Source organism: Mustela nigripes, chromosome 2 (genome assembly GCF_022355385.1).
Source record: "Mustela nigripes isolate SB6536 chromosome 2, MUSNIG.SB6536, whole genome shotgun sequence".
NCBI lineage: Eukaryota > Metazoa > Chordata > Mammalia > Carnivora > Mustelidae > Mustela > Mustela nigripes.
In genome coordinates, this window is record NC_081558.1 from 25,959,521 (window position 1) to 25,973,359 (window position 13,839).

Consider the following 13,839-nt stretch of genomic DNA (forward strand, 5'->3'; position numbering starts at 1 on the left):
ACAAAAATCAAAAAGTTATTAGCTAATAAGCACATAAAAATTACACAAAGTTCCCTTGAGTTACAAAGATTCTGACCAGATAATAAGCTCAAAATAAAAACTTTTTTTAAAGTAGATTTCATTTTTTTAAAAGGTATCTCTACACCCAACGTGGGGCTTGAACCTACAACCCCAAAATCAAGAGTTGAACACTCTACTGAATGAGTCAACCACGTACCCCTCAAAATAAAACTTTAAATTAAAATAATATCTAAGGGGGCACCTGGGTGGCTCAGTGGGTTAAAGCCTCTGCTTTCGACTCAGGTCATGATCCCAGAGTCCTGGGATCGAGCCCCGCATCGGGCTCTCTACTCAGCAGGGAGCCTGCATCCCCTCTCTCTGCCTGCCTCTCTGCCTACTTGTGATCTCTGTCTGTCAAATAAATAAATAAAAATCTTAAATAATAATAATAATAATAATAATATCTAAGAAATACATATAGCTAAATACATAGATATTCATTATTCATATTTCTACTTTTGAATAGGAGGGGTGGAGAACAAAAGTCAAAGAAGCTTGATGTGTGTTAAATGCTACTTACCCAGATACCTCTTCATGCTGTTTTCAAAGTCACTTGACACCTCACTTATGAGACTATTCATGAGTTCTTCTCTTTCTTTCCCTTCCTTTAAAGACTCAGGTATCAGCATTAACATGTGATCCAGCCATTCCTGCTGAATAGGTACTATAGGACTGCTTTCTACACACTGCTTCATATAAATATAGTTTAACTGAGAATATAATAAGAAAAAATTAAGTGTTCTTTTTTTTAACATCTTAATTTTATTTTTTTTTCAGTGTTCCAAGATTCATGGTGTAGTATTTCAGTGTAACTCCTGAGCTCTGTCTATTCAAGACAACATTTTTTTCAGAATAGAAGTATTCTGATAAAAAATAACATGTTTTCAGAATAAAAACCAATAAAAACCTTTACCCAGGGCGCCTGGGTGGCTCAGTGGGTTAAGCTGCTGCCTTCGGCTCGGGTCATGATCTCAGGGTCCTGGGATGGAGTCCCGCATCGGGCTCTCTGCTCGGCAGGGAGCCTGCTTCCCTCTCTCTCTCTCTCTGCCTGCCTCTCTGCCTACTTGTGATCTCTCTCTGTCAAATAAATAAATAAAATCTTTAAAAAAAAAAAAACCTTTACCCAAAAGTATGACCTATAAAGAAGCCTTTTTTTAAGTGCTCAGTTTATATTTATTGAATGAATAAGAATTAGAAATTGGGAGCAAAGAGTGGGCTAGGGAAGCTGGGTGTGCCCATGTGTTATCCACTCAAACATTGAAATATTTAGCATTAATCCACTAAACAGTCAGAAATTGGCAACTATGAACCCTAGCACAAAGGTACACAATTGATAAAACAATCAAGAATGACAGGAAACAACACAATAAATTATGGGTGAATATTATTAAATATTTTAGAATATTTAATCAAACTGATTATTTTAAAATATTACCAAGGTGGTTCCCCTCCCCAATCTGCATGTTATACTTGAGAAAACTAATCTTGTGATAATCCCTTCACTCAAACCAGGGTTGAAGCCTAAGGTTTTCTGTATTAAAATACATATAAATGCAAATCCATCAGTATCTTAAACATACAATAGAAATGAATTAGGTTGTCTTTAATATTTAAGAGTGTACTCTGAGTTTAACATGCAAGCTTGCTGGGACTTTCTGAATAGGAATACAGTATTATAAAACAAAAAATAAATAATGTCTCATCCAGGGAAAAAATATGACCTTCTTATGGGCAATATGTGTGTGGTTTAAAAGGAGAACAGAATAATGGTTAAGAAAAAAGAAAGAGGAGAAAAGACTATAGGGTGTGGATAAGAACAGAAATGTAACAGCTAAATGAAACCAGAAGAAACAGAGAGGGCCTCCAATACAGCATACCCAAGTGGTGGGGCTAGAACAGAACCAATTTAATCTGGAGGGAGCCATGAGAATAGAGTAAGAACTAACTTGTTACCTTCAGGATAGTGTGAGATAATCACAAAAACAAATTGATTTAGGCAAACCAGAGCCTCAAGCAGGAAAGGACCCTGGTTTCCTGGGGACTGAAGGGAATGGAGAGCCTGGGGTAGTAGAACAAACAGAAGTTCCTAGCCTCAAAGGTTTCAAATAGGGAAATCTAGAGAGTAACAGGAATTAGGAAGAGGAGAAAAGGATTATTTAGAACATTTATGTTGGGCAAAGGGCTCTAAGCAATTTGGACCTCCACTTCTGATGGACATCAACAACACAAGCTGGTGTCCCTGCATTTCATGTCATGTTTCCATGGCTAACCTGTGATGACAACCACTCTGCACCCTGGATGAAAGCAGTCAGGGCTGGAGGAGAGAGCCCTGCCAAGGAAGTGAAGGCAGGGTGGCAAGACTAAAGGTTCTTCCCACTGGACCCTACGTAGTGGCAGCCAAAATGGATTTCTAGCAGGTAACATGTCATATACTTCATAAAAGGGGCTTTGTAAATGAATATAGATGAGGGAACTAGGTACAAAATGCAATCCCTCAGCTTTTCATACTGAAAGAATAAATCATGCTCTCTGGAGCCCTCATGTATAAACTATAAATTCACTGGAAGTCAGGTGTCTGGGCAGGTGTCTGGGCAGGAAAACATTTTGCTCTGGCTTTTCAAAGAAACTATTTTATATTTCTCTTTATTTTTTATGAATTCTTGCCAAATTAATGTTCTCTGTATACTTTCCATTTTCTCAAGGCAAAACAAAGACCCTTTGTTTAATTTATTATTCCTTCATTCAACAAATATTAATTCAATAAATATCCACTCTTCCAGGAAACAAAACAAAGCTCCTGCTCTCTTGGAGAATATATTCTGGTATAATAGCAGCATAATTTTATAAATTCTCCCATAACAATAAGTAATCCAACAAAAATAGACAAGAACAAACAGAAAGATAATATGTAATCTTGGTAAAGTTATTTTAACATGAAAATTTCAGTTTGTCTCAAAATTAATTTAATGTAACCCCAAGAAAAATACCTGCATACATGCTTATAGAACTAGACACACTGAGTCTCAAGTTCATGTGGAAAAATAAACATGTGATAATAGCCAAGAAATTCCTGAGAAAGAATATCTACAAGGGAGAACTAGCCTTAGAAAACATTAAAACATATTATAAAGTCTCTCTAATTAAAACAGTGTGGTACAGGAGCCTGGATAGACAAACTAGTAGGGAAAAAAAGGAAGTCAGGAAATAGGCCCAGTATGTAGGAAAATATAGCATATGACAAATGTGGTATATCAAATCAGCAGAACAAAGATGAAGATTTTAAAAAATACTTCTGGACAACTGGCTAGCCATTTGGAAAAAGAGAAATTTAATTCATATCTTCCACCATACACAAGAGTAAATTCCAAATATATCAGGAATTTTAATTAAATGATAAAAACTACACAAGGACAAAAAAATGGATAAATTCTGCTCTAATTGAAGGTAGAGGAAAACTTACTAGCTATTATTTAAGTTCCAGATACAAAAAAGAAAAAATGACTGACAAATTCTGACTACATAAAAATTAAAATGTTTTCATGGCAAAACAAGTCACAATAAAAATGACCAAAAGACAACTGGCAATCTGGGACAAAATATTTGCAACATATATCTCAAAGTATAAAGAATGTTTAAAAATGTAAGGGATAGATGAAATTTGAGGACATTATGCTCAATGAAATAAGCCAATGACAAAAAAAACAAATATTATATAATTCCACTTATATGAGGTATCTAGGGTAGTTTGATTCATAGAAACAGACAATAGAATGGTAGTTGCCAGGGCCTGAGGGAAGAGAGAAATGTGGAGTTGTTTAGTGAGTACAAAGTTTCACTTTTACAAGAGGAAAGGTTCTGGAGATACACAACTATGTGAAAAAACACCACTGAACCATACACTTAAAAATGGTTAAGCTGGGGACGTCTGGGTGGCTTGTCAGTTGATCATCCAACTCTTGGTTTTGGCTCAGGTCATGATCTCAGAGTTATTGATCAAGCTCAGCACAGAATCTGCTGAGATTATCTCTTACCCTCTTCCTTTATCCCTCCCCCTGCTTCTGCATCCTCTCTCTCTCTCTCTCTACCAAATAAATAAATAAAATATTTTTAAAAAAATAGTTAAGGGGCGCCTGGGTGGCTCAGTGGGTTAAGCCGCTGCCTTCGGCTCAGGTCATGATCACAGGGTCCTGGGATCGAGTCCCGCATCGGGCTCTCTGCTCAACAGGGAGCCTGCTTCCCCCCCCCCCTCTCTCTGCCTGCCTCTCTGTCTACTTGTGATTTCTCTCTATCAAATAAATAAATAAAATCTTTAAAAAAATAAATAAATAAATAAATAAATAAATAGTTAAGTTGGTAAACTTTATGTTGTGTGTATTTTACCAGATTTTAATTTCCGGGAAAATAAGACCAAATCCAAGAGAAAAACGGGAAGAAAATATGAGCCAACATTCTGCAATAAAAATGTTATGAAAATGGCTCTTTTTTTTTAAATGGTTCTTAATTAATGAAAAATACCTAGTCCTATCATAATTAAAAGAAAGCATACTTAAACTACCCTGAGATACCATTTGTAACTTATCAGACGGATAAAAAGAAAATAAAAATATGACCCTCACATATGAGATCATGGGAAAGAAACACTCACAAATTGCAAGTAGAAATGTGAAAGCAGGGGGTTCAGAAGTGAATTACTGTTTCATGCCTGGCTACCTATTTTAGACTGTAAGACAGTAGAAAGTAAAAACTGTGGATGAAGAGTGAGGATGCTAAGGACATACACACAAATATGCCTTGCAATTCACCCAGTCTCATGTTAAATGTTTCTGAATGCTTTGTATCAGTTGTTGTATCTAGTAAAGAGGCAAAACACAAAGTCTCCATAAAGGTTGGGAGGGAGGGAGGGGGAAACAAAGGGAGAGAGGGAGGGAGGGGAAGACAGGAAGGGAGAGGGAGGTAGGGAGGGAGGAAGGGAGAGAGAGAGGAAGGAAAGAAGGAAGGAAGGAAGAGGGAGGGGAAGGGAAGGAGAGGGGGAGGAGGGAGGGAGAAGGATAGAAAGAAAGAGAAGGAGAGAGGGAGGGAAGACCGATAGAAAGAAAAGAAAGGAAGGAAAAGAAAAAGAGAAAACTTGGAGTAGCTGAAATTGGGCTCTTCCATAGATCCTCAGTACAGGGATGTAACCAGAGCTCTCTATCCCCAAAGAGAACTTGAAAGAGACTTGGAAAGGCTGTACCCTCATCTGGGAACATGCCACATGAATTTCATTTTTGTGTAGCGAGCTCCATGGGTTTCCACACCTTATGTTGTGAAATAAATGTTATGTGTCATCATCTTCCCACCAATCACACCACAGCCCCATGTTGTCATCCATGCAGTTAGTGCCTTTTTTTTTTTTTAAATCTAGCACCTAGCATGGGGTTAGAACCCTAGATTCTAATAAGCAAGTATATTATATCTCAATAAGCAAGCATTATTATATCAATATTAGAACAGTGAAAAGCAAAATGTATTTCCTTTAAAATGGCAAGTTTAAATTTTTTTCCAGTTTCTGAAATAAGAACTAAAACATTTACTACTAATTCTCAACAAATGGCAACAAAAATATAACTCTTAGAACCCATATTGTCATCCATGACATGCTTGTTCCTTCTGGCACAGAAAATGAAAATCTCAGTTTCTAAATTTCTTCCTCTTCTAGAATGGATGTCATTAGCAGGTAGACTTAGAAGAAGCTATTTTGTCATAATTTCTTTGAACATTTTCAAAATAAGGAATATTAAAAAAATGAACTCACTCCTTTCTTTTTAATTTCACTGGTCATCTGTCAAAAGCAAACAAATAAGACATAATTAAATCAGGGAGAAAAAAATTGTAAGTGATTTAAATGTATGTATTATGTATATGTATTACTCTCCTAATAATACTAGTTATGTTGTGATCAACATAAAATAATTACAAGTCAAAATTATGTAAGGATAAACTTTTTAAAAAGATAACCTAAACTTACAGTTGGAGGATAATCTGGCTCTGGTATTGGAGGTATTCTTTTATCCAGTGTTCGGTCTAAACTTCTTTTGGCTCCATCAATTCTGGATTATAGTTTAAAAAATTGTTTATAGTTAAACTATTTATAGTTATAAAAAATGTTTAACTCTCTTAAAGACAACATTAAGATATATTATTAAAACATTACAGGGAGTGGGGCGCCTGGGTGTCTCAGTGGATTAAGCCACTGCCTTCGGCTCAGGTCATGATCTCAGGGTCCTGGGTTCGAGTCCCGATGCGGTACTCAGTAAGGAGCCTGCTTCCCTATATCTCTCTCTCTCTGCCTGCCTCTCCGTACACTTGTGATCTCTCTTTCTGTCAAATAAATAAATAAAATCTTTAAAAAAAAAATTACAGGGGGTGCCTGGGTGGCTCTGTCAGTTAAAGCATCTGCCCTTGGTTCAGGTGATGATCCCAGGGTCCTGGGATTGTGCCCCACATCAGGCTCCCTGCTTTCAGGAGCCTGCTTCTCCCTCTCCTCCTCATACTGGACCTCTTTCTCACTCTCTCAAATAAATTAATTAATTAATTATTTGGGAAAAAAATTACAATTTGGAGGTGCCCGAATGAGTCAGTGAAGCATGTGACTCTTGACCTTGGGCTCATGAATTCAAGCCCCTCACTGGGGGCAGAGTTTACTTAAATAATCATCATCATAATAAAATATTACGATTTGAACATCTTTTCAACTATACTTACAGAAGAGATATTCAAGAGTTCTTTATCAACTAATGAATTATTGAACATTACGTCAAAAACTAATGATGTACTATACACTGGTTAATTGAACTTAAAAAAAAAAAAACAGGGGAGGAAGTAAGATGGCAGAGGAGTAGGAGACTGAAATATCATCAGGTCCCAGGAGTTCAGCTAGATAGTTATCAAATCATTCTGAACACCTACAAACTGAACAGGAGATAGAAGAGAAGAGCAGCAATTCAAGAAACAGAAAATTGACCACTTTCCAGAAGGTAGAATGTGCAGAGAAATGAATCTGAAATGATAGGAATATAGACCACAGGGGCAGGGGCCAACTCCTGGCAAGTGAGAGAGCAGTAGAGCACAAAATCAGAACTTTTAGAAGTCCACTCCACTGAGGACATCACTCCAGAGGCTAAGCAGGGGGTGGGGCCCTCGCAGGGACAGTGTGGTCTCAGATCCACGGGACAGAAAGACTGGGGGTGTCTGAATGTGGCAGATCTCCCAGGTATCAGAGCAGGGAAGCTGGCTACCGAGATGGAGCTGAGGAGTGGGTTCTCAGCTTGGGATGACCTTAAACTATGACCCGAGGCACAGTTGGGCGACTGCTCTTCAAGCAGGGACCCCACAAGTAGCAGATCGGGAGAGACCTCCCCCCTTATTTCTCCAGGAGGAGCAGCGGGGAAAACATGGTAGGAATCTTCTGGGTTTGAAGACTCCAAATGGGGCCAGGCACCAAAGGTAGAAACACTTGGTCACAGGCCATGTGAGCACGGAATGTATCCAGAGACCAGGGAGACCAGAGGGATTGACTGCTTTTCTCTGAGGGCACATGGAGGAGTGGGGCCTCGAGCTCTTGGCTCCTATGGGACTGGAGATTGGGAGGTCGCCATTTTCATTCTCATCCTCCAAAACTGTATGGAAAGTGTTCAGGGAAAAAAAGCTACCAAGAGTGAACCCGAGCAGATTACTTAGCATGGTCTCTGGCAAAGGTGGTGCAATTTTGCCATGGGCAAAAACACTTGAGAATCACTACAACAAGCCCTTCCCCCAGAAGATCAGAAAGAACATCCAGCCAAGACCAAGTTTACCAATGAGAACTGTGGAACTCCAGAGCTAGGGGAAAGCAACACATAGAATTCATGGCTTTTTTCCTATGATTGTTTAGTCTTTCAATGTTAAATTTAAAAAATTTTTTTTTCTTGTTCTATTTTTTAACTTTACCTCTTTCCTATTTTAATGTTTTTTAGCTATTTTATTGTATCAATGCCTTTTTAAAAAATCTTTTAAATTTTTTATTGTTATACTCATATTTTATCCCTTCATTGTATTTAGCTTATTTTTTTAGATATATAGGTTTTTTCTTTAAAAATTTGGGATTCAGGGGCGCCTGGGTGGCTCAGTGGGTTAAACCGCTGCCTTCGGCTCAGGTCATGATCTCAGAGTCCTGGGATCGAGTCCCACATCGGGCTCTCTGCTCAGCAGGGAGCCTGCTTCCTCCTCTATCTCTGCCTGCCTCTCTGTCTACTTGTGATCTCTCTCTCTCTGTCAAATAAATAAATAAATAAATATTTAAAAAAAAATTGGGGATTCAATTTCTTCTAATAGATCAAAATATACCCTAAATCTAACACATGGCTTTGTTCTAGTCTCCAGCCTGAACATATTCTCTCCTCTTTTTTTTTTTCCTTTTCCAAGCAACTTATCTTATTAATTCCTTTTTTAGAATCTTTTTTAATCTTCATCTTTTCAGTCAGGTCTCATCCCTTCATCGTGTTCACACTTATATTTATGTATATATATGTTTTTCTTTATTTAAATTTTGGGAGGTAGTTTCTTCTAAGAGAACAGAATGCACCCAAAACCAAGTACGTCACTCTGTTCTGTTCACCAGTCTAATATAGATATATATATTTATTTTTTTAATTTTACCCCCCTCTTCTCCCCCTGGGTTCCCCTAGCTTTCCCCCCCAGTTTCGGGTCTCTTCTGATGTGGTTAGCATATATTTTTCTGGGGTATTTTCTACCCTTTTAGTATTTTGTTCTCTCGTTCATCTATTCTAATCTGGATAAAATGAAAAGGCAGAAAAACTCAACACAAAAAAAAGAACAAGAGGCAGTACCAATGCCTAGGGATCTAATCAATATGAACATTAGTAATATGTCAGAACCAGAGTTCAGAATGACAATTATCAAGGTGCTAGCTGGACTTGAAAAAAGCATGGAAGATATTAGAAAATCCCTTTCTGGATAAATAAAATCCCTTTCTGGAGAAATAACTAAAATTTAATCAAGTTGAAATAAAAAAACCTATTAATGAGGTGCAATAAAAAATGGAGGCTCTTATTGCTAGGATAAATGAGGCAGAAGAGAGAATGAGTGATATAAAAGACCAAATAACAGAGAGTAAAGAAGCTGAGCAAAATAGATACAAACATTGACTGGATCATGAGGGCAGAATTCAAGAGATAAGTGATACAATAAGATGAAACGATATTAGAATAATTGGGATCCCAGAACAAGAAAGAGAAAGAGGGGCGGAAGGTACATTGGATCAAATTATAGCAGAGAATTTCCCTAATATGGCAAAGCGAACAAGCATCAAAATCCAGGAGGCACAGAGAACTCCCCTCAAAAGCAGTAAAAATAAGTCTATACCCCATTATAAATAGTAAAACTTACAAGTTTTAGTGACAAAGAGAAAATCCTGAAAGCAGCTTGGGACAAGAGGTCTGAAACATACAATGGTAGAAATATTAGACTGGCAGCAGACCTATTCACAGAGACCTGGCAGGCCAGAAAGGACTGGCATGATATATTCAGAGCACTAAACAAGAAAAATATGAGGCCAAGAACACTTCATCCAGCTAGGCTGTCACTGAAAATAGAAGGAGAGATAAAAAGCTTCCAGACAGGGGCGCCTGGGTGGCTCAGTGGGTTAAAACCTCTGCCTTCGGCTCGGGTCATGATCCCAGGGTCCTGGGATCGAGCCCCACATCGGGCTCTCTGCTCAGCAGGGAGCCTGCTTCCTCCTCTCTCTCTGCCTGACTCTCTGCCTACTTGTGATCTGTCAAATAAATAAATAAAAATCTTAAAAAAAAAAAAAAAGCTTCCAGACAAACAAAAATTTAAAGAATTTGCAAACACCAAGCCAGCCCTACAGGAAATATTGAAAGGGGTCCTCTAAGCAAAAAGAGAGCCTAAAAGTAACAGACCAGAAAGGAACAGAGACAATATACACTAACAGTCACCTTACAGGCAATACGATGGCACTAAATTCATATCTTTCAATAGTTATTCTGAATGTAATGAGCTAAATGCCCCAATCAAAAGACACAGAGTATCAGAATGGATTAAAAAAAATAAGGGATGCCTGGGTGGCTTGGTGGGTCGAGCCGCTGCCTTCAGCTTGGGTCATAGTCCTGGAGTCCTGCGATCGAGTCCCGCTTTGGGTTCCTTGCTCAGCGGGGAGACTGCTTCTCTCTCTGCCTCTACTTGCCACTTGTGTGCTTTCTCTCTCCCTCTCTCTCTCTGAAAATAAATTAAAAAAAAAAAAGACCACCCATCGATATGCTGTCTACAAGAAACTCATTTTAGACCCAAAGACACCTCCACATTTAAAGTGTAGAAAACAACTTACCACGCTAGATATCAAAAGAAAGCTGGGGTGACAATCCTTATATCAGATAAATTAGATTTTCAGCCAAAGACTATAATAAGAGATGAGGAAGGACACCACATCATACTTAAAGGGTCTGTCCAACAAGAAGATCTAAAAGTTTCAAATATCTATGCCCCTAACATGGAGCCGCCAATTATATAAACTAATTAATAACAAAATCAAAGAAACACATCGAAATAACACAATAATAGTAGGGGACGTTAAGACTACCTCACTGAAATGGACAGATCATTAAAGCAAAAGATCAATAAGGAAATAAAGGCTTTAAATGACACACTGGACCAGATGGACATTACAGATATCCTAAAGCAACAGAACACACATTCTTCTTGAGTGCACACAGAACATTCACCAGAAGAGATCACATACTGGGTCACAAATCAGGTCTCAACCAGTACCAAAAGACTTGGATCATTCCTTGCATATTTTCAGGCCACAATGCTTTGAAACTGGAACTCAATCACAAGAGGAAAGTTGGAAAGGACTCAAATACAAGAGGGCAAAGAGCATCCTACTAAAGAATAAATGGGTCAACCAAGAAATTAAAGAAGAATTTTAAAAATTCATGGAAACAAATGAAAATGAAAACACAACTGTTCAAAATCTTTGGGACACAGTAAAGGTAGTCCTGAGGGGAAAGTATATAGCAATATAAGCCTTTCTCAGGAAATAAGACAAGTCTTAAGTACACAACCTAACCCTAACCTAAAGGACCTGGAGAAAGAACAGCAAAGAAAGCCCAAACCCAGCAGGAAGAGAAATCATAAAGATAAGAGCAGAAATCAATGAAACAGAAACCAAATGAACAGTAGAACAGATCAAACAACAAAGCAACTAGGAGCTGGTTCTTTGAAAGAATCAATAAGATTGCTAAATCCCTGGCCAGATGCATCAAAAAGAAAAGAGAAAGGACCCAATCATGAATGAAAGAGGAGAGATCACAACCAACACCAAAGAAATATAAACAACTATAAGAACATTTTATGAGCAAATATACACCAGCAAATTTGACAATCTGGAAGAAATGGATGCATTCCTAGAGACATACAAACTACCAAAACTGAACCAGGAAGGAAAAGAAAACCTTAACAGACCTACAACCACTAAGGAAATTGAAGCAGTCATCAAAAATCTCCCAACAAACAAGAGCCCAGGGCCAGACAGCTTGCCAGGGGAATTCTACCAAACATTTAAAGAAGAAGTAATACCTATTCTCCTGAAACTGTTCAAAAAAATAGAAATGGAAAGAAAACTTCCAAATTCACTTTATGAGGCCAGCATTATCTTGATCCCAAAACCAAAGACCCCGTCAAAAAGAATTACAGACCAATATCCTTGATCAACACAGACGCAAAAATTCTCACCAAAATACTAGCCAATAGGATCCAACAGTGCATTAAAAGAATTATTCACCAACGACCATGTGGGATTTATTCCTGGGCTGCAAGGTTGGTTCAACATCTGTAAATCAGTCAATGTGATACAATACATTCATAAAAGAAAGAACAAGAACCATATGACACTCTGTTGATGCTGAAAAAGCATTTGACAAAGTACAGCATCCTTTCTTGATCAAAACTCTTCAAAGTGTAGGGTTAGAGGGTATATACCTCAATATCATCAAAGCCATCTATGAAAAACCCACAGTGAGTATCATTCTCAATGGGGAAAAATTGAGAGCTTTTCCCTTAAGTAAGGAACACAGCAGGGATGGGATGTCCACTATCACCACTGCTATTCAACATAGTACTAGAAGTCCTAGCCTCAGCAATCAGACAACAAAAAGAAATAAAAGGCATCCAAATCAGCAAAGAAGAAGTCAAACTCTCATTCTTGCAGATAATATCCTACTTTATGTAGAAAACCCAAAAGACTCCACTCCAAAACTGCTAAAACTCACACAGGAATTCAGTAAAGTGTCAGGATATAAAATCAATGCACAGAAATCAGGTGCATTTCTATACACCAACAGCAAGACAGAATTGATCAATTAAGAAGTAGATCCCATTTATAATTGTGCCCAAAACCATAAGACACATAGGAATAAACATAACCAAAGAGGCAAAGGATCTGTACTCAGAACACTATAGAATACTCATGAAAGAAATTGAGGAAGGGGACGCCTGAGTAGCTCAGTTGGTTAAGCAGCTGCCTTCGGCTCAGGTCATGATCCCAGCATCCTGGGATCGAGTCCCGCATCGGGCTCCTTGATCACCGGGGAGCCTGCTTCTCCCTCTGTTTCTGTCTGCCCTGTGCCTGTGCTTGCTCTCTCTCCCTCTCTCTCTCTGACAAATAAATAAAATCTTTAAAAAAAAAAAAAGAAAGAAAGAAAGAAATTGAGGAAGACACAAAGAAATGGAAAAATGTTCCATGCTCCTGGACTGGAAGAAAAAATATTAATAAAATGTCTATACTACCTAGAGCAATCTACACATTTAATGCAATACCTATCAAAATATCCTCAACTTTTTCAAAGAAATGGAACAAATAGTCCTAAAATTTGTACAGAACCAGATAAGACCTCAAATAGCCAGAGAAATGTTGAAAAAGAAAACCAAATCTGGGGGCATCACAATTCCAGACTTCAAGCTCTATTACAAAGCTGTCATCATCAAGACAGTATGGTTCTGGCACAAAAACAGACACATAGATCAATGGAACAGAATAGAGAGCCCAGAAATGGACCCTCAACTCTATGGTCAACTAATCTTCGACAAAGCAGGAAATAATGCCCAGTGGAAAAAAGACAGTCTCTTCAACAAATGGTGTTGGGAAAATTGGACAGCCACATGCAAAAGAATGAAACTGGACCATTTCCTTACACAACACACAAAAATAGACTAAAAATGGATGAAAGACCTCAATGTGAGACAGGAATCCATCAAAATCCTTGAGGAGAACACAGGCAGCAACCTCTTCGACCTCAGCCACAGCAACGTCTTCCTAGAAACATCACCAAAGGCAAGGGAAGCGAGGGCAAAAAATGAAGTATTGGGACTTTATCAAGATCAAAAGCTTTTGCACAACAAAGGAAACAGTCAAAACCAAAAGACAACTGACAGAATGAGAGAAGATATTCACAAATGTCTTATCAGATAAGGGCATAGTGTCCAAAATGTATAAAGAACTTATCAAACACAACACCCAAAGAACAAATAATCCAATCAAGAAGATACAGATGTAGTGAAAAGAAGGGCCATCTGTACCCCAATGTTTATAGCAGCAATGGCCATAGTCGCCAAACTGTGGAAAGAACCAAGATGCCCTTCAACAGACGAATGGATAAGGAAGATGTGGTCCATATACACTATGGAATATTATGCCTCTATCAGAAAGGATGAATACCCAACTTTTGT

The 13,839-nt window shown here is 38.1% G+C and overlaps 1 protein-coding gene across 1 annotated transcript in view; it reads right to left on the reverse strand.

Moving 5' to 3' along the window:
- DNAH12 (dynein axonemal heavy chain 12) overlaps nt 1-13,839 on the reverse strand; it is a 209,709-nt gene that overhangs the window by 187,348 nt on the left and 8,522 nt on the right. The window contains exons 2-4 of the mRNA XM_059387847.1: nt 6,065-6,146; nt 5,852-5,878; nt 581-770 (exon numbers count right to left, since the gene is read on the reverse strand). Coding sequence (XP_059243830.1) covers nt 581-770; nt 5,852-5,878; nt 6,065-6,146 — 299 coding nt within the window. The remainder of the gene's footprint in view (nt 1-580; nt 771-5,851; nt 5,879-6,064; nt 6,147-13,839) is intronic.